Below are 27,868 nucleotides of genomic sequence, written 5' to 3'. Positions count from 1 at the left end.
GGACACACAATTCCTTTTGTGCTAAAAGTTATGACCATCTGAAGTTGACCAATTAATAAATTTCATCTAACTGACTGTTGACCCTCACTTACGGTCAGACTTACGGACCGTGGATCGATTGACGGTTCGTGCTGGTCAACCGTCAATCGGGACTGAAGTTGGGCTTTTGGGGCATCGATCCACGGACATGAACTACGGTCCGTGACCTGACCTAGGGACCGTAAGTCCGGCCGTGGGTCAACACTTAGCTAAATTTTCTGACTGAGTTTGGGGAGGGGTTGCAGTGGTGAACCACGGACCACCAGCACGGGCCATGGTCTGACCTACGGTCCGTGGATGATGACCGTAAATTGCACCTGCAACTTTTCGAAATCTGTATTTTGGTCTGTTTCGAATACGGGGTGTTACATCATCGGTCAACCCGACGCCCACCACATAATATAAGAATCCAACTAGTAAGATCATGAATTAAACCACTCGCTTCTTCACCTTTACCCTCTCTTAAAATACCTCCAAATTACACTAGCACTTTAACTATTAACCACTTTCCAATGAACCTACTTACTAGGTACTTGATCATATTCTAACCATTCTAACACGTAGAAAAACATTCCCAACGACTACATACATTCCAACTAACCGCTCGTTTCATACCCTTACTTCCTCGTCACAACATGTACCCATCAAGTACAACATATATAAGTTAATACAACTATATACTCACAAGCGCATATCAAGCATATACAATATCAACAACAGTTAACCTCACGTTTCTCAGGTCACACAATTATACCACATCATTGGTCTTCTCATGGAACCCAAACTCAAACAGTTAGTATGCCGAAACATGGCAACCGATCCCAGTTAGTTATGCCCGAACGTGGCAATCGATCCCATAGTTATAACGTGGTACCCGATCCAATGATTATGCCGGAACGTGACAATCGATCCCATAATTATGCCGGAACGTGGCAACCGATCCAAGTTAGTTATGCCGGAACGCGGTAACCAATCCATTCAACACACCACAAGTACATCCTCAAGATCAGACATTTGATTCATGAAAACATGGAAATCATAATTCGTTCATCTCATTTACAACAAGTGTGATCAACAATGCATCATTCATATACATACATATATCATAATGAAGCAAGAACAAACATACATCACACAATCATAGAACCCCAACCATTACCTAAGAATTACTCCTCAATCCCTATCATATATGCATTAGTTTGACCATACTTAGCCCTAGTTCATCATCTAAGGCCTCTTTCTAGGGTTTAATCACAATTCATCATAAATCCTAAATTCCATCACTCCAATTTATGATCTAGCTTACATTAATTATTCTAGTTCCATTTATGATTTCATATCCTTATTCTTGAAACAATTCTATCCGAGATAGCAATTCTAGAAGCCCTAACAAGTTATCAATTCTTCTTCTCAAGACATAAACCCAATTGCTTGATTTATAGAAATTGCCCATGGAATTCACTTGGTGCACGAAGGTCTACACATAAATTCTACTATTGATTGATATATATTACGTAGTAAGCACACATTTAAACTACTCAATTCATAAAACCTAGCCTACCTGCGCGCCAAACAGCTGCACAGAGTTATTGACTTCGATTCCTGTTTTTCGGGCTTCGTGACGGTGATTTTGGCCAAGAATCCGCAAGAAATCACCATCCTCATGCTAGAAATCTCTCTCTCCCTTCTTCCCAAGCTTAGAGCAGCTTTTCTGAGGTTTATAGGGTGTTTACGACTTATTTAGGTATTTTAGAAAGATGGAAAAAATAAGATTTCTCGCAATTTACGTTCTGCCTCGCCTATCCCTCTCTGGCGCCAGCTTACCCCGCCCTGGCGACTCCGCCCTAGCGGCATCTGGCCCGCTATGACGGGACAAGGGCCCAGATTTTTCCCAAATTTTGCTTCTCCTAAATAACGACGGTTTTGGGTCGTTACACCACCCCTCTCTCAATTTCCTTTGGTTTTGTACTGCCTGCCATAGTCATTCTGATCCAACAAAAACTCTTTAGCAAGTTTGAGTTCACGTATATAAACCAAAAGTGGGAATCCTAATTTGTTTATGATTTGATATTTGGTATTTATTTAATTCCTGTCTAGTTAGATTTTGTTTATCCTAGTTCATATTGAAATATGTTTTTTCAGTTCTAGTTTAATTTAATTTTTTAATATTATATAAATATAGGTGTCAGTGTAACATATTTTTGTGTAGTGACATTGAGTTATTGGGTACCCTCAAGACAAGTTGCAAAATGTAGTAGTTAAAAATCAAAAGTACTTCAAAATTACATTTAGGTGTTGGATATCCTATATTTTAGGATTGGTGTATTTTCACATGCAACTTGTAATATTTTCTTTTTCGGGGTAATACTTGTAACACAATACAAATATGTATGAAGCTCTTAACCAAGTATTATTTTAAGTAATAAAAATTGTATATGATAATGTATTTTTCATTCTTAATTAACATAAATAAAGTGAGCACATCATATTTTCATGCAGTGACATTGAGTTATTGGTACCCTCAAGACAAGTTGCAAAAAGTAATAGTTAAAAATTGAAAGTACATCAAAAATACATTTAGGTGTTGGATATCCTATATTTGAGGATTGGTGTATTTTCACATGCAACTTGCAATATTTTCCTTTTATGCATGTGGATTTATATCAATCATAAACAAGGATGGTAATATAAACGGTGGGTTGGCAAATGGAAATTGTTTTACTCAAATGGGTGGGTAATACTTGTAACGCAACACACATATATATGAAGCTCTTAATCAAGTATTATTTTAAGTAATAACAATTGTATACGACAATGGTATTTTTCATTCTTAATTAACATAAATAAAGTGAGCGCATTATATTTTCGTGCAATGACATTGAGTTATTGGTACCCTCAAGACAAGATGCAAAAAGTAGTAGTTAAAAATAGAAATTCAAAATTACATTTAGGTGTTGGATATTCTATATTTTAGGATTGATGCATGTTCACATGCAATTTGTAATATTTTCTTTTTTCTACATGTGAATTTATATCAATCATAAACAACGATGGCAAAATAAATGATGAATTGACAAATGGAAGTTGTTTCACTCAAATGGATGGGTAATACGTGTAACACAACACAAATATGTATGAAGCTCTTAATGAAGTATTATTTTAAGTAATAACAATTGTATACGACAATGTATTTTTCATTTCTTAATTAACATAAATAAAGTGAGCACAAATGATGCATATACGCGATACTATTTCGTTTGAACTTAGAAATAATGTCTATTTATTATTGCTATACTAAAACTAGATCTTGTGTTGATCCTTTTTTTTTTTTATCAAAACAAGATTTAGTACACGTTTGGATGTAAATTTGATTGAATTTTTTTTTAAAAGAAGGAATTTTGAAGTCATAAAATAATATTTGAGAATTGAAGTTATGTTTGGATAAATCAATTTAAAAAGTTGAAGCGTAAAAAATCATCTTCTTAAATTAATAAAAAAGTCAATTCAATATATATATTTTTTTTAAAAGAAAAACTATTTTTATGGTCTAATCTAGTAATAGTTGATTAATCATCACAAAAAATAACCATGTACGAATACAAAAAGTTACGTACATTATTTAACGGTGAAGAGATATCGCAAGTCAAGAGTTCTAATTTATACGCCGTTAACGTTTACGAAAAAACGGAAAAAAGGAAAGAAGAAAGACGGTGACGGTGGACGCTGAAGTTCACCGTTCCTGCAAATCGATTTCTTTTTCGCCCTTCCCAAATCTTTTCTTTTTATTGCTCCGCTTCCAAGGTGTGGTATTTTCAAACTTCGATCAATCCAATTTTCAATATTTTTTTGGAACTTTCTGAATCGGCAATTATTGAATGATGGGATCTGATTGACACAAAAACATTTTTTTTATTTTTTTTTTGGTTTTGGGAACAAATTGCTGTTATATGGATGTTGTTTATTGAAATTGGAATTCCTAGGATTTTGACAATGTATGATTCGTTTGATAGGATGAAGGAGCTTGCCATGTGATTTGAACTTTGGATCGAGGCAAAAAGATGGCGTGGTTTGGTGGGAAACTTGATTTGGCGAACTTGGATCTTGCCGGTGCCGTGAATAAGCTCAGTGAGAGTGTCAAAAACATTGAAAAGAATTTCGACACAGCACTTGGTCTCGAGGAGAAATCTGAGTCTAGTAGCAATGAAGGTATCTATCAGATCGTTATACTTTCTCGAAATTTTATCTCATACGTTTATGTTAATCCTCAACATTAGTTGGGTTCAGCATGTCCGGACCAGCTTTGGTACCTCGACTAATTCCACGAGATACGTGCCATCTCCCACTGGATACAGATGCATATTTATTCCACTCTATTTATGAAAATTAGGATTCTTTAAAACTAGAGTTTGTTTAAATTTACTTGGCGAATACCTGGTCCTAATGTAAGTGTAACCTCAAGCAGATCATAGATCCTGGAAAGAATTTCATAGTACTTATTGCCTCTATAGCATTCTTGTATACGTTACCTAAGGTCTGTGTACAATGGCGTGCTTGGTGATTTAGAAGCTGCCTGAGATCAGACGTATTATGACTTTTCTAATACTGCCCTTAGTATTTGGTTACTGCCCTTGTGAAAGTTGAATCTGGTAAGGCCAAGAATGAAATGCATATTTCAGTATGTTTGAACTTCTTATTGCCTGCGTGTTTGGGAATCAGTAGTCTTTAACTCCTAACAGATCTCGTGTCTGCTAGAAACACTGATTAATAAATGATGGTGAGATTACACAGTTCAAGTCTTGCAATATCCGAATATGTGAATGGTTCAGTGTAAAGTTGGTCCAATGCTTTCAACCCATATTTGGCCCGCTAATTAACCATAACTGACTCATTTTTATACTGTTTTAAAATAGGTTCATATTTACCCATTTTTAGTATCACTCACCCAACCCATTCAAATAAGGGCTGGTTGGTGACAAATGGGTTCATTTTGCCAGCACTAATTAGGAGTAAGCTCTGATGTCAGAGTAACAACGTCATGTCAGAGTAGGTTTGGGTGCCAACCATAGATCTTGGATTGCAAGACTAAGATAAGAGGTAATTACTGGCCTCTCGGAGCTCCAACAACAAGAAATTCAGATATGAGCGAATGAGATTATATATGGGGACAATATGGAAGTATCAGGCCATTAGTTGTCTGGGGTGATCTCAATAATAAAGTGGTGATGTGAAATCTCAATACTGTATTAACGATTGAATTGAGCTCCACAGTTTAGGAATTATGGATGTCCTCAAAAAGTTGTGACAAACCTATTAATACATAGAGAAGCTTTGGAAGACATTGGTTATCACATAGGGGTTATTTGGTAGATTGTATAAGAACAATTTTGAATAGGGTGTATTAGTAATGCTGCCATTAGTAATGTTGATATTAGTTATGTTGAGATTATTTCTTATGCAGTGTTTGGTTTGGTGTTATAAAAATAACATGCATTGCATATTTCTAAAATAAATTATTTACTTACAAAAATATCCTGCACAAACACATTGGAAAGGATGTCGAAAAGGTTTGGAGGGGGCAATTGTGTCTTTACCCATGCTAATGCATACATTAGAATCCCTTGCATTGCTAATACAATGGTTTCCCATGTATTAGTTATGCATAGCATAATACCAAATAGAGTGTATAATTAATGCATTAGTTATACATAAGTTGAAAAAGTGTACCAAATAAGGTATTAATAATACATTAAGCTAATTGCATGCATTGTTTTTTCTAATGCATCTTACCAATCGACCCTATAGAGTCATAGACAATCTCTTGCATGGCGGAGAGTGCAATAGCTTGGGAATGGAGCGACACTTTCTACCTTTGATGTTAGAAGGTTCCAAGTATATGTATGGCATAAACTGATGGCATCTGTTAGTTACTTACACACTCAGATACTTGCACATTGTCAAAAAAAAAAACACTCAGGCACTTGCGCATGTACACACACGTATATGTATTCATGTATATTTGTGTGTGTGTTCCAACACCTTCATAAACTGATTTGAATGTCCTCCAAAAATGTTAACCAAATGTTGAATTTCTTTGCTGCTTGTCTTGCCACGTTCCATGCATTCATTTAAGCCTACTTAAGTATATTAGGTTGATGCATTTCTTAGGAAAGTCAAATTTCAGAGCTGACTGATTTATTTCAATGCTTCTCTATTTTCTTGTGGGCAATGCTTCGATTGCACACCAGCTTCAGGATTATGGCCTTCAACCACGGACAGGAGGGCCTTATTTGATCCTGTCATGTCTTTTATGGGGCAAAAAAGTGAGGATACTGCTGAAGAATCTGTAGAGAAAGCTGAGTCGTTAAAGCCCACTTTGCCCACAAGGGAAGTAGGTGAAGATTCAGCTGAGACTACAACTCGACGTGATGTGGTTCCTAAAGAATCAAAAGAAGAAACAAGGGACATTATTGAAGAAACTAAATCGGTTCAAGAACCTATTGAAGAAGCAAAGGATGTTGATGCGAAACCAAATCAAATGATATCTGCTGAAGAAGAAACTGAGGAGGCAAGAGCTGTTGATGTCAAACTGGACTCTGCTATGGAAACAAGTTTTGATCGGGAGGAACAAAGAAGTGTTACTGGACCAGATGAAAGAAAAGCTGAAATTAATTCACTGGCAGAAGCATCGAAGGTCAATGAGCATGATCAGGAAACATCTCCAGGAATCCTCCAAAAGAATATTCCAGAGCGAGAATCATCTGAAAACCTCGAGTTGGTTGCTTCCCAATCATCAAATGCTTTATCTCAAACTGAAGTTGGTATCCCGCTGCTTGTTGATTCACAGGAAAATACCGGTAATGATGGGGAACAGAAGAAAGAAGTCACTGAGGAGTCTCCTCCTGTTCAATCACAGGATGCATCAAATTACCCTGCAGACAGGGAACAGAAGAAAGAAGTCACCGTGGAATCTCCTTCAGCTGAATCACGGGATGCATCAAGTGACCGAGCAGATAGTGGAAGACCTTCTGTTTCAGATTCTGTAACTGCCAGTGAAGGTGAAAGTTCTGAAGAGCATTCTAACAGGAGCTTTCTTGGTGACCAGCACACAGATGAAGGTCTGAAGAGGCTATCTGATACGATTATGCCTGAAAATGAGTTGGTTAGTAGACCTGTTGAGGCTACCCAGCGAGGAAATGATCATGAGACTGGTGTGAAAGAACGGTTGAGCTCCGGAAGCAACTCTTCAGATGTTACCAATTCAGTGGTTGAACTGGAGAAGCTGAAAAAGGAAATGAAAATGATGGAAACTGCATTACAAGGAGCTGCTAGACAAGCTCAGGTATGTCCATATGCTATTTTAATGGAAATTTATTCAGCTGCTCCTCAGCATCAGCGAAAACACAGGATAAAATGTTGAACCCAGCAGGGCAATATCAAGTTTCTGAATCTACTGACCTTAATTGAGAATATGAATCTTTTGTTGTATGCACCTAAAGTAGGCGAGTCCAATAATTCACGTTGTATTACCTAAGATTAGCTGAATCCCACTCATCTTCAACTATTTCTCCCAACTTGTGAGGTCATGGATAAAACTTGCTTCAATGAGTTGATTTTGACTAAAAGTAGCTTCAATTAAAAAAGTCTTGATTTGAACCTTTTGTGTGTGTCATCGACACATTCCATTGATATTTTCTTGTACTTGTCAAATGACATAGTTTACCTTCTTGAGGTCTCAAATGTCTGAACACATGGATATTTTTTCTGTAGTCCGTGGATCCTTTTTGAACTTGTGGAATCCATTGACAAGGATGTTGGTATACGCCTAAGATGAGGCTTAGAGGGAAGCTTAGACCGTGTAGCTTCATACGTTCAATTGCAATTATCCCTTTATTATTATGCAGGAAAATTATTCCAAAGCTAATAAATATATTAATGATTTTGGGTGATTGGAACTAATTTCTCCCATTATGTATGAACTTCTCAATATCCAAACTTCCTGTTATGCCACATACTTGAAAAAAAATTCAGTTTGGTGTGTTAGACCCCTGATTTTCAGTTCTTGTTTATAAAATAATGAACACTCAACAAGATGACATGCCATTGTTTTTCCTCAGGCTAAAGCTGATGAACTTGCGAAGTTGATGAATGAGAATGAGCAATTGAAGGCTGTTACTGAGGATCTGAGAGTAAGTTCTCATCATTTTAAAGTTCCTTTCGAGGCTATTAACTCAATTTGTTGCTGTCCGCTAGTTTTTCAAATGGCATGAGTCAAAGACATACTATAATTCCCATTGTTTAAGGATGAATTAACCATTTCATAAATTTGATTTCTATCATTTTTCTAGTGTTGTTTTTCTGCTTGTTATTGGATAATATTTCTTTCTTTTCTGCCCTTGCTTGCAATTTTCTTCTAGATAAGTTAATCTTGCATGTGAGCCAGGTATTGTGTAAGCTTCTATGCTTACTGGTCGAGTCATGTTAACTACCAGCTAATTTGGTAAGCACTTTTTAATGAACATCATCAATAATCAGACTTCTCTAGACTAGATGTGTGTAGATCAGGAAGAATTGCTTCTGTTGCATAATGTCACATGACTCTCATCATTGATGATTTTGATTAAATTGCTTTCACATCAATACACGTTGCATTTTCTCTTAGACAAATTTGTTAGATGACTTGTGCTTCGTATGCTCTTCTATTCTCTCAAAACTGCTAGTTTCCTGTATCAATTTAAGTACAGAAAGTTTTGGCGACAATTATCCCTGCCAAGCAATTATTCTGTTGTTCATTTTATCTTCCTTTACTATTAATATCATATGTGTAATTGGGTCTTTATTGCTGCTGGGTGGGATCAGCATAGCACGTGCCAATGGATGTGTGTTTGTAATGGATAATGGATCGAAACTTTAATTAAATCTTTTGTTAATTTTATTTAAACTGGGTGAGTTCCAATGCAGTTTGTAAAACTTTTTTCCAATTCCCCATCCCCACAGCTTTCCTCTTATGTGTACGTTAGGTTCAGCTTTCATCCCTCAAAATTCCCTTCTATGTGAAACTCCACCAAAATTATATCTCTTGCTTACACACTAATTTTTACAGAGGAAGTCCAGTGATGCAGAAATTGAATCTCTGCGAGAAGAGTACCATCAAAAAGTTTCTGCTCTTGAGAGGAAGGTATGAATGTGTTCACATGAATGTTTCAGCGTTAACTTCCATTGCTAAGTGCTTGCTTTATGGCTTGATCATCAGCCTTTTCACATCACAGCAGTAACATGAATTCTTGAAAGACAGTTTATTTGAACTTTCGCATTGTTGCGTAGTTTTTATACTTCATTTAGGCATCACTAAAAAGTGCAGCTTCATCTTTTATGCCTATAACTTCATATTTTATGCTTGCTGGTTCTGTATAATGCTTGTGTGTTTCTTTGACTTTTAGTTTTTCAATGGTTCTAGTAGACTCTAAGGATGCAGGATTATCTTGCTGATCTGTAATGGATCGAACTCCTTTAGTGCCAATAAGACCTCATTAACTACATAAATGAATTGGGACGGGGAGCTTGGACCCTCAAAAATCCACATACTTCCACAGGAGAACATTCTTTGGAGAAACTCCATACCCTTCTTTTAGAGTTCTTGCTCTTGTAAAAAAAAAGTAGAAGCATCTTTTTTATGCTGCACAGACATGATATTGGAAGAAGAAGTGAAACATTCTGTGTTGGCTGGTAATATTCCATCTTTTCCAAGTTAATTGATAATTTTGAAGAAATTGCACCATCCTTCCGAATCTCTATTTACTGCTGAAACCTCATGTCTACTTTCTAGAATTGCAGGTCCCCAGTTAATTTTTTAAAAGAAAATCCTCCTTTACTATCAAGTTTAATCTTTGTCCATGGCAAGCTTGATGGCATCATTGTTATTTGTTCTTTTAATATAACTCGAGGACTGATTAGCATTTCTGTTTGCTATTAGATAGTTCTTTTTTTGAATGCTATGCACTGTTTTCCTTATCTTATTTTATTTTTGAGATAAGGGTAAGTGTGTGTTCACAAAAGTCTCATCATCAAATAATGATGAGCATAGGTCACTTACAATCTCATCAGAGCATAACAAAACCTACCCCTAGGGAGATTACAAGTTGCCTATGAAATCAACAAAAAGTTCTATATCCCCCTTCATATCTTGGTTACACCATAAGTATAAAAGACTAAGGCAATTCATCCTTATCTTCTCTATGTTGTTACTCTTGTCCTCAAAACATCTAGCATTCCTTTCTTTCCATAAAGTCCACCAAATGCAAGCTGGTATTAACTCCCACCTGTCTTCAGTAGAATGTCTTCTTCCTATCTCCTTCCAGCTGTCTAGCATACCCTTAGTGGTCTGTGGAGTTACCCAGCATACACCAAGGATGCAGAAAAACATGTTCCATAGGTTGGTAGCTACCTTGCAGTGGAGGAACAAGTGTCCATTGACTTCAGCATCTTGATCACACATAAAGCATCTTGAACAAATCTGTCTTCTTTTTTTCTGAAGCACTTCATGTGTTAGACATGCCCTTCTACACACAACCAAGCAAAACATGATACCTTTAGAGGTATTTTTATCTTCCAAACTAGTCTCCAAGGCCAGATTCTATTTCTTCTTTGACCAACATTGCTACTCCAGTAGCAAGACTTCACTGTGAACACTCCTTTCCTCTGTAATTTCCATATAGGCTTGTCAGGCTCATTGGAGGTGCCTGAGAAGGTATTTAGGATCTGAAATAGAGCAGTGATTCTCTCTATCTCCCAATCATTGAGGGCACTTCTAAACAAGAAATTTCATCCGTGAGGGCTCCACATCTGAGAAATTGTGTCCTTGTTCTGCTGGCTGAGTATAACCAAATCTGGAAGTAGAGTTGCAAGGCATTCTTCTTCAATTAGTTGTTATGTCTCCTTCATTTCCTTATTTCCTTTTTCAAACAACTTTGAAATGCTTTACTTGAGCCGAGGTCTATTAGAAACAAACTCTCTTATCTCCACGAGGTAGGGGTAAGGTCTGCATACACCCCTCTCTAGATCCCACCTCCACTGGTGGGATTACATTCACTGGGTTTGTTGTTGTCGTATTAAAAGGGGAAAATGGAATGCATCTTAACATTTTAGTAAATGTGTTGCTAATGATATTTTTTTATACTCATTTATTTCAGGTTTATGCTCTCACCAAAGAAAGGGATACACTTCGCAGGGAACATAATAAGAAGAGTGATGCTGCAGCTCTTCTCAAAGAGAAGGATGAGATAATTACTCAAGTAATGGCTGAAGGTACGACAAACTCAAACTCTGGCCCTGAATGTGATTTTAATACATTACACTGTCATTTTGCCTTTGTTTCACGTGAAGCTTTTGTACTATATGTGGCATATAAGATAATTATACAGTTAAGAACAAGGTACATTTTCATTAATCTTAGGTGGTATCTTTGTTTCTAACTAGACGAAAACTTAGATATCATACTTGTGCTAGAGCGTCGGTCATACTTGCTGATCAACCAAAAAAGGGGCAGGTCATACCTGCGGCAACTATGTATTATAGGTGGCAAATGGGGGGGTTGGACTGAATTTGGGCGCGTCAAAATAGGCTGAGTTAATAAATAGTGGGTTATTGACCCGCCCAAAGTTACTTGGGCTGAAATGGGTAAAAATGCGGGTTATAACCCAACTTGCCCAACTCTTATTAAGTTTTTATTGCTTTATTTTTGTTCTTTTTAATTTTTTAATACCTTATAAAATTATTGTTTTTCTTTTTTATGACTATATTAAATATAATATATCAAATAAAATAAAATGTCCTTTCAAAAATATTTTGACAAGATTTCCAATGGATCAATTTGGGCTAGACATCAGTCCAAACTTTGATGGGCTGAAATGAGCTGAGCTAATAAATGAGCGGGTCAATAATTTTGCCATCTCTATATGTATGTAGGGTCAAACAAAGGTTTGAAACAGGAAGAAGGCTCAATGGTGATGCTGTAAGAAGTTGATGCAGTGTATTAGGAATTAGGATTGAGAAATAATCATTTTACATAATCTTGCTACATTTGCACACTTACATGTAGTGAATGGGTTGATAGTTTTGTTAGTATTTGATTGCCTTTTGAATTCTATAGTGATGTCTGATGATGCAATTTAAGACTTTCCAATATTGAATCTATAACAGTTCATTTGTGTGTTTTTGCATTTCTTTCTGAAAGTTATGATCTATAGATGCCTCTTGCAATTGTTGTTTTGTTTATTTAGGCTTGTAGGTTGGTGGCATCTTTAAAGAGCACAGGACTACAAGCCACCTTAGACATTGTTATGCCACATCGAATTATCTCATAAGGTAGTACTAGAGGTGTAAACTGATTTGGAACAGTTGAAGAGTGCAGGTAGAGAAAGAAAGAGATAGTAGGCAATGTATTTCTTGGCACTCTGGTTAACTAAATTAAGGTTACTTGGAGAGGGTAGGACACTGGGCCAATACTAGACCTCGGGGTTCACCAGTCCTTAGTTAACCATGACTGTTGAAGGTGCATGCTAAAAAAGGGATGTGTTGAGACCTAAAACCACATGGAAAGAAATTGTCTCAAAAGGTGTACAATCTCGTGGAGCTTATGCAAGTTTGGCGAAGAATAAAACCCAACACAGAAAAGGATCCATATGGGTGATACCAATTAGCTAAGATTGAGGCTTGGCCATGTTGGTAATTCTACAGTAGGTTCTGCGTGTGATCGTCTTTCTAATCTTGTTAGAAGTTTGTATGTTGGTAGAAAGATTTCTAATGCTCGAGAACCTAACCTTGAATACTTGAATGAAACGGGCTCAAATTTATAGCCAGAATTCGTATTGCCAACGACAACTAGCTTGGGACTGAGTCATAGTAATAGTAGCTTAGTATTTTGTTTCCACTTACAGGCTTAAAGATTCTGATACATGTATTAGAAATATAAATTCCATGTCTTCATGTCATACTTGTATCTTACATGATACTGCTCGATGGTAGATATGATACATAGTAGCTTGCTTGACAGCTTAGATGTCTGGTGGTTGGAAGTGACTGAATAATCACTTAATTAGGAAAAGGCCACTCCCTAATAAGTTCATTGTAGTTGATGGCACTACTTTTTTTTCTTTTTGATAAGGTAGGTAGTCAACTGTGCTACATTAGCTATTTGGGTTTTATGAGTCCCCCCTTTGTGTCCTGAATCTTGTCAGCCATGAGCAGTGACCATCGCATGGGTTTCAACTTTCAAGAATTTACACCTATAGCTGCATCAAGCATTATAAAGCTCTTTAACTACAGGGTTATGTAGGCTCAGAGGGATTCCATCAAACTCCAATGCTATTTCATTAGGAAAATAAATTCAAGATGGGTCGAAATGCCTATTTCGGTGTGGTCTGATGATTGGACAATCTGAAAAGTAGTCATGTCCTAAAGTATGAGTTCTATGGAAGAACTCAAGTTTGTGCATGCTGGAAGTTGCATCATATCAGAACTTTTGTGAGGAACTTCATACTATTTTGTGCTGCTGTGACTGAACCTTTGGCTAGAGTGTCTTTTTCTTTTTATTGGTAACCTTTGACTTGAGTCTCTTTACACAGTTTAGTCCCTGGTTGACATGTATATCAGACTATTTGGAGAAATATCTATATTCTCTTTAAGTTTGTATAAGCTCTATATTCAATAAGATACATATTTTGGGCTCTTCATCTCAATGTCTAAAACCTAGTGTTTCTCCAGGTGAGCAGCTTTCTAAAAAGCAGGCTGCCCAAGAAGCTCAGATGAGAAAGTTAAGGGCACAGGTGTGGAATCAGGCATACTCATTATTCCATTTCAGAAAGCATATTTATAAGTTTTAACAAATCTTCCATTTGTTTTGAAAGTTAGATCAGAGAGCTTGAAGAAGAGAAGAAAGGATTACATACCAAGCTTGAGGTCAGTCATTTCTAATTGATGCAATAACCTGATTGTAGATATTGTGAGGGGTGACAAGAGGTGCCTGGAATACTTTCAACTCTCTCCTATTATGGTTAATGTGGGTTTTTTTTTTTTAATGTTAAAGTGTCGACTTCCTTGTTTCCATTTTCACGAAAATATTATTCTCCGAGTTTTCAGCTATAAGTTGCTCTTGGTTTTAGCATGCCTACTATAATAATTTTGGAGTAGAAATTTTCTAAAACTAACCCTAGTTGCAGTTGAAGTTCATCTGAGAAGGGGAGAAGTGTTCAAAATCTGTTTGGTGTGAAGGAAAATATTTGTGGAAGATAAATCACTTTTTGGGGTTTTGTTGACAAATAATATTTTCCATCAAAAGTGGGAAACCGTCTTCTGTTACATATATATGGAAGTTATTTTCGTAACAGTTACCACAACTTCTAACTTCATATCACTGCTCTGACAAACATTTAGACATTATAATAAATCTTTATACTTAAAAAATTTCATCAACATACTATCCAATTTGCTAACATTATTATTAACTCTTTGATAAATGTTTTTTTTTTTAGAAACTATATTCTACGCACCAATGAACCACCGGGAAGCATTTTTCATAGAAGATATTTATCAGAAAATGACTTTATCTACATCATACCAAACACATTTAATATTTTTTGATAGTTCTGCTTGAATAACTTGAGTCCCCTTTAGAAAGATATTCTTTTCACCTGGTCTTTGTTTTAAGTGAGGTATCCTTTTGTCTTGGAAGTTGCCTTTTTGCTGACCGCTTGAGTAGAATCAAGCAAGATGAGCACAACTTTTGAAGGAATACCCTTGAGGAAATTTGGGTAACTTGTAATTATGCTGCAATGTTCCCTCATTGGGTTCTTGAGTTGTTAAAGGAACTTTAGAGTTTGTAAAGAAATGAATCTTGGGTAGTGTGGAAGGAGAGGAATAGTAGGAATTTTGAACATATATCCAATTCCATTCACAAGGTTAAATGGAATTGCACTGTATCTCTCTATATATGTTTGGTGTAAAGATATATGATTAGAGATTCAGATCAACTTTTACAATTCTTAGGATCCTTGTAAGTATTATGCTTTTTGTTCTTTTCTGATATTCTAAAGGTCCCTAGCATATCCTTAATGCTGAAGAATACAATGTTACCAATTCTCAAAAAAAAAAAAAATGAATCTTGGGGCTAACTCAATCCCAAATATTAGCTTAAGAGGGACAGATTACCCAAGACCATATAAGGAGACAACCCATCTCTTTTTCATCCAAGGTGGGACTCGTCAACACCCCACCTCACGCCCAGGAGTGGACATCTGGATCATGGACAATTTAATAAGGGGCCGAATATCGGGAAACAAGAATTGGGATGGTCTGATACCATGTAAGAAATGGATCTTGAGCTTAACTCAACCCCAAAAGCTAGCTCAAGTGGGGAGGGTTGCCCAAGACCAGATAAGGAGAGATTCTTCAAGAGAGCTGTTTGTATTTTTACTTCAATGTACCCTCATCGGGTTCTTGAGTTGTTAAAAGAACTTTATAGCTCTTCTTAGACAGTTTGTAAAGTCTTGTTACTTCACACGTTTTTTTTTTTATGAAGGTTTGTCACTTAACAAGTGTTTAGTTGCAAGTTGATTGCTTTACGTTTCTTATTTATTTTTTGTGGGATTATGGTATAAGTTATGATTTCAACTTACATGCTTATGCCTTTCCTAGGTTGAAGAGAACAAAGTAGAGAGTATAAAGAGGGACAAGGCAGCAACAGAAAAGTTGCTTCATGAAACAGTAGAAAAACATCAAGCAGAACTTGCAACTCAAAAAGAATACTATACTGATGCTTTAAATGCCGCAAAAGAAGCAGAAGCTTTATCTGAGGCACGGGCTAACAATGAAGCTAGAACTCAACTAGAGGGTCGTCTCAGAGAGGCTGAAGACCGTCAAGCAATGCTTGTTCAGGCACTTGAAGAATTAAGGCAAACACTTACCAGAACGGAGCAGCAGGTTTATATTCTTGAATAGTGTCCAGTGTCCTATCGGGGTTCGTCAATCTAATTTCCCAGGGCCTAACATTTTTTTTCACCTGCAGGCAGTTTTTAAAGAAGATATGCTGCGCAGAGAAATTGAGGACCTCCAGAAAAGATACCAAGTATAACTTTCTTTTTTGCAACTTTTTCTGCTTGACTACTTAATTATGTTTCCTTTACATATACTTATTCTTCTGTGTTTAGGCCAGTGAACGTCGATGTGAGGAGTTGATAACACAAGTTCCCGAATCTACCAGACCTCTTCTCAGGCAGATAGAAGCCATGCAGGTTTTACTGCAGCTGAGATATTATTTTTCATATCCTATATATGGTCATGGTATACGGACCGCTCATTTAATGTCTATGTTTTATGCCTCTTCATTGATTACAGGAAACAAACTTCAGAAAGGCTGAAGCTTGGGCTGCTGTTGAGAGAACTTTGAATTCACGTCTTCAGGTCTTAAGAGAAACATATAGAAACTTTATTTATAGTTGAAACTCGAAGGGTTTCTTAATTTTACTTCGCAGGAAGCCGAGGCAAAAGCTGCAACTTCAGAGGAAAAGGAGCGATCTATTAATGAACGCCTTTCTCAAACCTTGTCCCGAATCAATGTTCTTGAGGCTCAGGTTCTTTCACCTATTCCTTTGACGCTGCTTCCATAGCTCTTCTCCCCAGGAATTTGCTTACAAATTTAGTATTGCAGATATCTTGTCTTAGAGCTGAGCAGACACAGCTAACAAGGTCCCTTGACAAAGAGAGACAGCGGGCCGCAGAGAATAGGCAAGAATATCTTGCTCTGAAGGAGGAAGCTGAGACTAACGAAGGTCGTGTGAATCAGCTTGAAGAGGAAATTAAAGAACTCAGAAGGAAACACAAGCAGGAATTACAAGAAGCATTAACTCATCAGGAACTCCTGCGGCAGGTAACAATATTATGTTTTACTTTCCTATTAATTTGCTGTCTCAATGCCCTTTTAGCATCGATGATGCTTGTGGTTTTACATGCAGGATAATTTAAATATGGTCAAGATGCTTCAATTGAAGAATATGCAAATCTCCTTTTGTTGATTTACTCATTTTTTTATTTATCAGCCAATGGTTGGCCTTCTTGGCTTTTGAATCAGTTTATTCTCTTTTAAGGTCTCAGATCTGCTCATATGGTCTTTTAGCATATACCTAATCAGTGGCAGTAAAGTTCCTATCACCTGTACTTTTCCCCTACAATTGTCATTGTTCTCCTTTAATCTTGTCTTCAATAGCATCAAAATGTAGACAGATAAGGAAAATTGTTTTTATATAAGCAAGGAGACAAGTTAAAATTGTATCATTTAGTGTGCCGGTTTGATTACCAACAGTCAGAGCAGCAGGTGAAGCTATTCATCCATGTATGGTAACTTTTTATATGATTCGACTCTATTTTTCTCCTATTCTGAAGTCTCTGCTTCTCAATCTTGATGGTGAGAGAAGAGAAATGTTATGTAGGATGGCAGTAGACGGACCTTTACGGGCTTTATCACATAGGTATTGGTGGAATCTATCTAGACCGGATTAATACCTGGAGACAACATAGAGTTGCTTGCGACTTTGTTGTTAATGCTTTGATTTTATTAATGAGAAGTGCATTCTGAGTCAGTTGTCACCAATATTTTACAGGAGTTGGAAAGGGAGAAAACTGCTCGTTTGGATCAAGAAAGGGCCGCTCGTTCTACTAATTATGTGCCTGATCAAAGCCCAATAATGAAGCAGAAATCTGGGATAGAGAATGGTAGTTAATACCAAATTTAGTTTTCAATATGATGCTTCATACATTTATGTTGTTGCTACTGTTCTCTTCTCCATCATGTTTAACATTCTCTATTATGTTTAACATGGTTGCTTCACTACTGTATTCCCCTTCCCATACTTGATTTTTCTTATGCTTTACTTGAGCTGAGGGACTGTCGGAAACAACCTCTCTACCCTTACAAGGTAAGGTAGGGGTAAGGTTGCGTACACCACCCTCCCCAGACCCCACTTGTGGGATTACACCGAGTATGTTGTTGTTGTTGCTGCTGCTGCTGATGTTGTTTAACAATCACCTAGTTGCAGGAAGTTTGACACGCAGACTTTCAAGTGCTAGCAGCTTGAGTAGTATGGAGGAAAGCTATTTTCTGCAAGCATCTTTGGACTCGTCTGACAATTTATCTGAGCGTAGAAATGCATTAGAGGGTAATATGAGTCCATACTTTATGAAGAACATGACGCCTGCATTTCGCCAGAAAGATGGGGAACTTGCGTCTTATATGTCTCGACTGGTATGGACTCCCTGACTGATTCTATTAAACCGCGTATCATCTGAACTCATTTTATAATTTTAAAGTATTAGTTGGCCTCTTTTCACTGTGTGGTGTTAAAGTTTATTCAGTGGTAGCTATCTTAGTAACGAACCATAGGAGCTAAAGCTTACAGTGCTCTGTTTTCATGCAGGACTATTTTTCCTTTCAACTAGTTTTTTCCATTTGACCTCCTAAAACTAACTTATTGATTCTTCCAGGCATCTATGGAAGCCATCCGTGACTCCCTTGCTGAGGAGTTGGTTAAAATGACTGCAGAGGTAAACTCTTTTTTCCAGATACTAACTTCTTTTTCTTTCTCCCTTAGAGCCTTCCCTTTGTGATGTCGATAAGGAAATCATTATTAATAGAATGTCTTTTTTATTTGTTTAGTGTGAAAAGCTACGTTCAGAAGCTTCCATGCTGCCTGGCATCCGAGCAGAGCTAGATGCACTTAGGAGGAGACACTCGGCAGCTCTTGAATTGATGGGTGAACGTGATGAGGAGGTACAAACTGAGTTTTTCATAATTTTTCTCTGCCACAGCTAAGTTTCTTGATGATCTCAGTTTTGGGTTTATAAGGGAACTTATCTTTGCTTCAATATTACTCATCAAAAAGCAACACCTTTGTTTGGGAAATCATTATATCAGGAAGTGGAAACTCTGGAATTTTTTGAAATCCCTCAAAATGTGATATGATGTGTAAATCACGTATATGAACTGTATCAATCACCTCAACATAGTAAATTGTACATTTTTGGCCGAGTAATTTGTGCACATTCACCTTTCTACGTTTTTGAAACAATTAGTCCCCTTGTGTTTTTTGAAAGGTCTGACTCCATTTTTAATTACTTCTTTTATTTTGGATGATATGTGCAAATTGCCACCTAAAATGTGACTTATGGTGAAAAGAAAAAGTTATACTTCCCTTACCTTTGCCTTTAAAGTTTTCTCTACTAGAGGTCTCGTTTTGCTCCGATTCCCTGGTGTACTAAAAAGATTAAGACTCAGTTGATGTAGGATCTTGTCGTCCTTTTTCTGTATCTTACTCGGTTCTGTTCTTTTTGTTGCATACATGGGTAATTTCCTTTATAATAAAGGTGTTCTTCTTTTAGATTTATATCGAATTATACCTTATAGAAAAAGATGTATATTAAATATCAATTCTGCAACTTATTTCAGTTTTTTCAAGTGCATGTTAGTGTGCAAACACAAACAATTACCTGATTTCCTTATGGGCATTGTAGCAATGAGTGAATTTACCTGTTGGAGATCATTTTTTCTTCATTCTAGTTAAATGTCTGTCATTTCAGTTTCATCATTCTTTGTGAAATTATTGTATCTTCTGAACCACGTTGTAAAGAATAGACATCTTTCTTTGTCAAAAAAAATAAATAGACATCTTTCTTTTTCACTCAATTTTTTATTTTTTATAAAATACCTTTTTGCACCACCAAACTCCTCGAAATGTTGAAGTGTCCCCTTCTCCACGATCCACTCGTAACATCTGCTGCCATATATGCTATTTTTACTCCATTATTGTTGAAAGTGTACCTCATACACTCTCCAGGTGTTATATACTCTAGAAGTTCTTTTTTCTACTCCCTAGTAGACACGTTTGTATCTCTTCCTTTTCGCTCTTTCTCTATTTCTTGATTTGTGTTCTTCCTCCTCTAGCTAAGTACAGCCCTCCATTGACAAACCAACACACTTAAGATATTGATGAATTCTTTAAACAATAGAGTATGATACAGATTATGGACTTGGCTGATGTCGACTTGATCATCTTAAGTTAGGTTAATTGAATCATAATTTCTAGTTGTTCGATGTTATTCCATTGTACTTGAATTTGACACAAGACTTTGCAATAGTTGTTTGGCTTTACTGCCACGTGCAGTTGTCCAATCGCGTTGGGATGCAACTGGTCAAGTGTCACTTATTTTTTTTGTTTATAGATCAACTGTCCATTTGAAATCTAATCTATGTCCACAATGAAGTATATAGTGCTCTTTGAATTTCTTATTCACTGGACGTGTACTTGTGATAGTTGGAAGAACTTCGTGCTGATATTATTGATATGAAGGAGATGTACAGAGAACAAGTAAATTTGCTCGTGAATAAGGTATATTATTGCTCAATTATTTAGTTCATTTCTTTCCTTTGCGAGTTCTGGAAATCCATGTTTTACTCTCGATATGCTTGCAGATCCAAGTGCTTAGCTCATCACTGAGTGCCACCTGACAGCTGATTTGTTGATGAGTGTTTTTTTCTGGTCTGTTTCATCATGGAGGGTGCTGCAGTGTATTTGGTGTATCACATTGATTTTGGACACGATAATTCTTATGTCACCGGTTTTATTATAAATCTATAGAGAAACTACCTTTTACAGAGGTTTGTTATTGTAATTTTAAAGTGAATTGTTGTATAGCATATTCTTTAAACAGTGGCGTATTATTGGCTTTAAGCTTTGTTCCCTAGTTCAATTATTGTTAATGAAATGGTTGGCTGTGCCTTGCTGGTTGCAGCTAACATGTTTTGCTCATGTGCTAGGAATTTACTCACCCTGACTATGAACTTCTAATTTCCAGATTAATTTTGAATCTGAAAAGAAAAAAAAAACATTACGTATATGTTTTTTTTAAATTTTTACAGTGATCTTTTGGTATGAATTCAAAGAAGAGAAATCAAACAAGAAGAAGTTCCACTGTTTCACACCCAGAACAAGAAGGGAATAATACACACTTTTTTTTTACAATTACAAAACATTGAAAATATTGGTAACTCCTTAAATTTGTCAATAAATTTTATTTAAACACTTAAATTTTGATATGTTCTAAATGAATATTTTTGTACTATATGATAAATGTTCCAATTACACACTTCAGTCCAAATTTGAAAATACTTGTGTGTTATCGAGAGTTCATTACGTAGTCATATTGAATTTTTAAATTATATACTAATATTAATTAAAACATACTTGAGGTTTTATGGCTCCTTGAAATTAATGTGTATAAAAAAATTATGTCTTAAATAAGTAAATTATTTATGCAATGAATATTTATATATAAAAAAAGTATACATACAAAAACATGTTAATCAAAATATATAATCTAAAACATATCACAATTTAGGGCATTTACACTGATTTGAAAATTACGTGACTAAGTAGGATTAGAAGAGTACTAGATTGACACCGATGACGCGTCACATCTTCATAGGATGAGACCCGAAAAGCAGAAGAAAAAAAAAGAAAACGAAAAAGCAACAGCATTGGAGCAGGTGTACCGTCTCAGAGCTCTCGTAGTTTTTAGATGCTTTCGTGTCGTCATTCTCCTTCCTTCCATGGAACCACTGCATATGCACTTGTTTGTTTGCTTACAAGTGAAAACACGTTAGCACCTTTTCTAAGATTTCTCTCCGTCCCTTTTGCATTAACACGTTTTCCTTTTCACTTTTTCTTAATTAATTCCTTCTAAAACTTCACTACCAATATGCAATAGCTAGCCACTCCATTTTCTGCCTCACAAAACGTTTTTTTTCAGGAGGTAGGTAATTAACAAGTACTCACTCTGTCTTATATGTTAATGGTACATAATTAGGCAATGAAATGCAAAAGATTCTACTTCTGTTTTCCATTTTTGATTTGAAAGATTAGATTTTTATTTTTTATTTTTTTATTGATGGTAAGAGTATTGAATTGTCGGTTACGATTTTGAAATATGGAGTTTTGCCTTGACATCAGATCTGGGATTTGGGCAGGTTGGCGTATATGATTGGGATTTTTCTTACATTACCATAAAACAGATCACACAATATGAGAGGTGGTGGTCTTGCAGATGCTTACTCCATGTACAAGCGCGCATCAACTAAAGACCAGTTCACTGATTATGAAGATAGAGAAGAAAATCTAGGTATCCCTTACACTGTTTTCTTCTTATTTGCGGGATGGATCCAAGATTTAGGAGCATTGTCTCCCAATGCAGTCTATTCCAGTACATTTTTTTACGTTTTTTTTCGATATGTATATATCGAGTAGAAAGGAACATGTTAATTTTGCTGCAAATTCATCTGGGGTTAAACGGGTGTGCATGAGAATGGTGTTTTTCTAATTTTAAATTATGCCTAGATCTATTTTTCTCTGTTGTTCCAAATGATGAAATCATTAAATTTCAATTTTTATAAGATTTTGCCAAGAAATAAAATTTTGCCAACTTGGTTGAATGATGTCATCCATTTTCCAATTAATAGTATAATACTCTTCTAATGTACCATCAGCTTAGAGACAACAATAGGACATAACATAAAAGGATATAATTTTGTGTAAATTGACTTTTGATTCTTCTTCCTGGTGTCTATTTAGATCGTACCGAAAATGGTGTGTGGAAAGAAATTGGAAACCCCTCATGGAAGCGGCCGTTGCCACATATACTGGTGGCAATTATTTCATCACTCTTGTTTGGCTACCATCTTGGGTATGACTGAACTCTCAAATTTAGTTTCTTGCATAAATCCTACCTTTTTAGTTGGTTAAACATTGACCTTGTCGCCCATTTTTTATTTTTATTTTAGAACTTGGCATTTTATTTTGGTTTGGTGTATTCAGGGTGGTTAATGACACTCTAGAAAGCATGTCTTTGGACCTTGACTTCAGTGGCAGCACCTTGGCTGAAGGTACTATACGCCATTTACCTTAAAGATTCCCCTGCGCCCCAGCTCCTGCCACCTGAACTTCTGTGTGTTCGCCTCTCTAGGAGGATTCTTAATTTTGAGTTGGTGGGGGGAATCCACTACTCATTTGTGACAGTGCATGCAACATTTGAATTAATATAGATGTTATTTTTATTTTTATTTTGTTATATATACAGAGGTAGAGTCCAAGGCAGTGATATCAATCAAACCTATTGTCTAATACTTGCATCTTCCCTTGCTTCTTCAAAGAAGATTCTCTTCATCTAGTTGCTTAGTTCATTGCCTACTAGGTTCATCTGATATGATAATTCTATTTTCAACTGAAGGTCTAGTTGTGAGTACATGTTTGGGAGGTGCTCTTTTGGGCTCTATATTCAGTGGTTGGATAGCAGATGGGGTTGGTCGTCGGAGAGGCTTTCAACTGTGTGCTCTACCAATGATAATAGGTGCTTCTATGAGGTAAAACCTTAATAAACTTTTTGCTAGCTATATTACGGCCTTTTCAACTTTGAATGCAACCATGAACATTTACTTTGTAATACCGTCCAAATATTGTGTAGTTTTGAATCCTCTTCTATTCATTGTATAACCTGACTTGGATGAATGGATGGTTTAAAAGAAAGTGTATAATCCCTTAGGGGATGTTTAGTCTTGCTATCTTTTGCATTGGCAAACTCTCCTGCACACTTATTCGTAAGAGTCTTGTAAAGGTCACTTATATGGCCGGGGGTGTTTGAGTTTTCTTTTCATGTTCAAGTTATTGAAATATATAACCTGGAGCGAATACGAGAGGGTGAAATCAGAAACTTTTAATTCAATTTTATTTCAGTACGAGTTTCCGGAAATTAACTGAAGGTTCTTCAACTGCATAAATGTAGTGCTGCAACCAGTACTCTTGGAGTTATGCTTCTTGGAAGGTTATTTGTTGGAATAGGGATGGGCCTTGGCCCTGCTGTTGCTGCTCTCTATGTTGCAGAGGTATATGATATTATCTTTTGCTCCTAATTCTATCTTTTTAGTTACATTTAATTTGTTTGACCAGGTTTCACCAGCTTTTGTTAGAGGCACTTATGGGAGTTTCACTCAGATCGCCACATGCCTTGGGCTCCTGGGATCTCTTCTTATTGGAATTCCTGCCAAGGATACTGCTGGTTGGTACGGATTGTGTGACCTTAATCTTCCTTTTTATTATTAGTAAAATCAATTGATAAGCCTGGCTGATAGGAATTAAAAAAATGTACTATTCCATTTTATCCAGTCACTGTTTGGAATAAACTGTCTTTCTTCAGTTTGAGACTGCTAAACTGCTTTTTATGGGAGCATATTAAGAATAAGTCAATTATCCTACATGTTTATAGCATTCTGTTAATTAATTGAGTGATGTGAACTATAACTACTTCTAAAATGATGTCACAGGTGGCGAGTTTGCTTTTGGATATCCACCATTCCTGCTGCATTACTTGCTGTTTTGATGGAATTCTGCGCTGAGAGTCCTCACTGGCTTGTTAAGGTTAGTTATTAAGCTCTTAAATCATTGAGTGTCTAGCAGTGGCATTAGCAAATTCAGTTTTTTTTTGTGAATCTTGCAAATAGTAAAATCTGTTGACAATTCACTAGGTCATCAATTGGAAGAAGCTCTTCTTTATTTCAGTTGACAAGTGAATACCTAAAATGCATATGCAGTCAGTCCATTTATAAACTACTGCTTGGCTCCTGTCTTGAATATATATTTTCAAATCTGTTCTATGTACTCATACTCTAAATTTTAGTACAATCCATTGAATGTTGGGCATTTTAGTGTCATTTTAACCATGTTCTCGTACAAGGCAACATAATGAAATAACTGAAGGTGATATAATCTTTACAGATTCCAACAACATTATCCTGATTGCTATCTCTATACATTGATGGGCTTGTGAGCTTCCTGTGCACAATAAGTTAGCAGGTTTAAGTGCAACTCTACTATTGAGAGAAACATTATTGGTTCACTCCTGCCACAATTTGTCTTCGGTCCCTGATACTTGATGTAATTCTAGATGCAAGAACAATTAATTGAACCACAATTAAACAAGCAAGAAAAGATACAAGGATATGATTAAGAAATAGATATGAGGGGAATAGACTTCAGAAGAAAAGAAGGGATAATCTAACAATTAAAATACATTAATCATCAGATTCAATCCAAGAGGGAAGAGAAATGAACTCATACATGGAAATCCTTAGAGTATCCAAGAAAGGTTCAGTGAAGAGATACCAAGGAAATCTCCCACAAACTCAGAGTATTTCTCTATCTTCAAAACTTAGCTATCCCTAATATGAAGACTAAAAACTATTTATACTAGTCTTGCAAAAATGCCTAAATTAAAAGAATAACCAAATTATTAAAATAGCTACTTGAGCATGTTAGTTGCCCTGAAGTCTTCCTTACATGCTTCCTTTTAAGTCCTCCAAACTCATGATGGTTGAAAGAATGCTCCAAAGTCATTGATGACCTATATGGCTGTCATCATTTCCCTCATAAATCTATTTGAGCATGTTATGAACTTTAAAAGCTCTTTTAATGAATCTTCCATGACACTTTGCTCCTCGTGGATGATTGAAAGCTTCCACATCCAAGATAGCCCACATCCTCGTTGTTGATATCAATCCTGCTACCTCAATTTGCATCAATACTACAGTCAAGACTACACTGTATTTATACCATAATATAGTTAGCATGTTGTAGTTATCGAAATAAAAGCTGGTATATTATTATGGTGCTTCTATGCAGGGTATTCTTGATTTAATGTCAATTGTGTGTTCTATCATTTACAAACACTCAGCAGCTCATGGTTCTCTAATCTAACTCACATTTTATTTCTGGACTTCTCTCAGAGAGGAAGAATTGATTTAGCTGAAGAAGAGCTTGAAAAGCTTATGGGAGCATCACATGTTAAATATGCCATTGCAGAAATGTCAAAGACAGACAAAGGAGATGAGGTGGATAATGTTAGGTTTGGAGAGCTACTGTATGGTCGTCATTTTAAAGGTATAATTATTGATGACGTGTTCCCATTCTGTCAATATTTTTCTATGTGAAAAAGTTGATGAATTTATAACTTTTGCCGTTTGGACAGTGGTTTACATTGGATCTGCCTTATTTGCTTTGCAACAACTATCTGGAATAAATGCTGTATTTTATTTCTCTTCAACTGTTTTTAAAAAGGCTGGAGTACCTACAGACACTGCAAATACATGCGTTGGGATTGTAAACTTAACAGGTAAACATATCCCCTCACCATACAAAACAGGTGTAACACTCTTGAAGCTGTTAGTGATTTCTCATTTTACTGTTGCCTATAACATCTACAGGGTCTATTATTGCAATGATGTTGATGGATAGGCTTGGGAGGAAGGTGCTTCTAATTGGGAGTTTCTTGGGCATGGTAACCTAATCTTGTTTGCTCAATCCTTTGTGCTTACCTTGGCCGGTCTTAGAATCGTGTCACTATATTTTGCTTTCTCATGCTTAAACTTCTGAGTTGTTTTTGGTGCAGGCAGTCGCAACGGGTCTTCAAGTAGCAGCTGCGAGTTCATTTGTACCAAGCTTTGCAGTTTTATACCTATCAGTTGGCGGGACCCTACTGTGAGTAATCCACTACAAGATTGTCGTTGTAGTAGTTGGTGCATTAAATATATTGATAGAAAGGACTAGAAATGCTCGTTATGTTGTAATGATTAGATAACTATCTGAGGCTTATAATTCCTTCCTTCTGGGAAAGTTATTTCTTTGTCCAATTCGGTACTGCTTCTGTTGATAACAGCTTTCAATTGCATTCTAGTCATTATGTACTTGGTAACTGTTGACTATGATTAAATCAATGAAAGATGAGACAATTTTATGCTATAGGTAGCTTTCCTGACTATTAAGAAGATAACTGCAAATGCACAAATGCACAAACGCAATGGCCGGTTGTTTTCTTTCAATAATGGGAAATTATTTATGTTAGGTATGTGTTGGCATTTTCTTTGGGTGCTGGTCCAGTCCCCAGCCTCCTGCTGTCAGAGATATTTCCTGGCCGGATTAGGGCAAAGGCAATGGCTTTATGCATGGCTGCACATTGGGTACTTTCATCCTGCTCTTGATATTTTTGTTTTGCAAATTATTCTCTTTGCTTTGACCTTGGATGAAGAATAGAAGGATCTTTAGAACTTTGTGTCCGACAACTATGATCATTATATGACACTACATATTGTTCTTATGCGAACCATTCAAGTCTTAATAACTTTTTATATCAGATTCTTCTTTTGGTCATTCTTTTGTTTCATCTTCTTTTTTTTTTTTTTTGGGTGGGTTGGGGTGGAGTGTGTGTGCTGTGGTCCAAACAGAGCAAGATGGATGTTGGGGATTCATATGGCCAACTCTTAACTAGTTTGGAGGTTGATGCACAATGCTAGTTGTCGAGGGAGGAGGTTTATTCCCTTATTATTTCTGGTGGTAGCTTGGAATTACATGTTTAATAGAAACACATCTCCCATTGGGTACTATATGTTCTAGACTCCCAGTCATTTGACACAATGAGTCGCTGCTGAAATGAAAGCATCAGCCACATCCTGCTATTGGGTGCAAGTCAAGTAAGATGTGCAGGTAGATTCATCCATCATGAATCACAGGTTTGAGTACCGTGCAATATTGACCCTCGGATATATATTAAAAAAAAAGAACATTATCCATCACGAGGAAGAGCTGTTCTGTCTGCACAATCTACTTAAGTGGTAGTAATAATGATATCTTGAGCATAGCATCACAAAAGGATCTCCTTGTTGTAGCACCCCCCCTCCCCCTCCCCCTCC

General features: G+C 36.4%; 2 protein-coding genes across 5 annotated transcripts in view; both read left to right on the top strand.

The window, feature by feature from the left end:
* Positions 1–3,700: 3,700 nt before the first annotated feature.
* LOC102605784 (golgin candidate 5) lies at positions 3,701–20,888 on the top strand. Of its 2 annotated transcripts, none has more exons than XM_006356090.2 (20): positions 3,701–3,840; positions 4,050–4,245; positions 6,285–7,378; positions 8,154–8,225; positions 9,140–9,214; positions 11,226–11,340; positions 13,798–13,859; positions 13,945–13,992; positions 15,727–16,011; positions 16,097–16,156; positions 16,239–16,322; positions 16,426–16,491; positions 16,563–16,661; positions 16,739–16,957; positions 17,688–17,799; positions 18,117–18,328; positions 18,568–18,627; positions 18,740–18,853; positions 20,394–20,468; positions 20,552–20,888. In XM_006356090.2, the coding sequence occupies exons 2-20, from the start codon at positions 4,098–4,100 to the stop codon at positions 20,585–20,587; spliced, it is 3,036 nt and encodes a 1,011-aa protein (XP_006356152.1). In that variant the 5' UTR covers positions 3,701–3,840; positions 4,050–4,097; the 3' UTR covers positions 20,588–20,888. The 2 variants fall into 2 exon arrangements, with proteins under 2 accessions (XP_006356152.1, XP_006356153.1); XM_006356091.2 differs by having other exon boundaries at positions 18,123–18,328; positions 20,552–20,810.
* A 763-nt stretch (positions 20,889–21,651) lies between these two features.
* The window catches only part of LOC102605214 (probable plastidic glucose transporter 3), an 8,160-nt gene continuing 1,943 nt past the window's right edge, over positions 21,652–27,868 (top strand). Inside the window, exons 1-13 of one of the 3 annotated variants that reach the window (XM_015312704.1) lie at positions 21,652–21,891; positions 22,106–22,257; positions 22,707–22,818; positions 22,950–23,017; positions 23,362–23,494; positions 23,914–24,013; positions 24,078–24,190; positions 24,452–24,545; positions 25,910–26,063; positions 26,152–26,295; positions 26,387–26,460; positions 26,572–26,660; positions 27,025–27,139. In XM_015312704.1, coding sequence (XP_015168190.1) covers positions 22,161–22,257; positions 22,707–22,818; positions 22,950–23,017; positions 23,362–23,494; positions 23,914–24,013; positions 24,078–24,190; positions 24,452–24,545; positions 25,910–26,063; positions 26,152–26,295; positions 26,387–26,460; positions 26,572–26,660; positions 27,025–27,139 — 1,293 coding nt within the window. In that variant the 5' untranslated portion in view covers positions 21,652–21,891; positions 22,106–22,160. Of the gene's footprint in view, positions 21,896–22,088; positions 22,258–22,706; positions 22,819–22,949; positions 23,018–23,361; positions 23,495–23,913; positions 24,014–24,077; positions 24,191–24,451; positions 24,546–25,909; positions 26,064–26,151; positions 26,296–26,386; positions 26,461–26,571; positions 26,661–27,024; positions 27,140–27,868 lie in introns of all 3 variants that reach the window. The other 2 variants (XM_006356088.2, XM_006356089.2) reach the window with 2 other exon arrangements.

The sequence above is a fragment of the Solanum tuberosum genome, unplaced genomic scaffold, assembly GCF_000226075.1.
Source record: "Solanum tuberosum cultivar DM 1-3 516 R44 unplaced genomic scaffold, SolTub_3.0 scf00215, whole genome shotgun sequence".
NCBI classification, from domain to species: domain Eukaryota; kingdom Viridiplantae; phylum Streptophyta; class Magnoliopsida; order Solanales; family Solanaceae; genus Solanum; species Solanum tuberosum.
The sequence above is the reverse complement of the archived record's forward strand: the minus strand, read 5'-3'. Positions and strand labels throughout refer to the sequence as shown.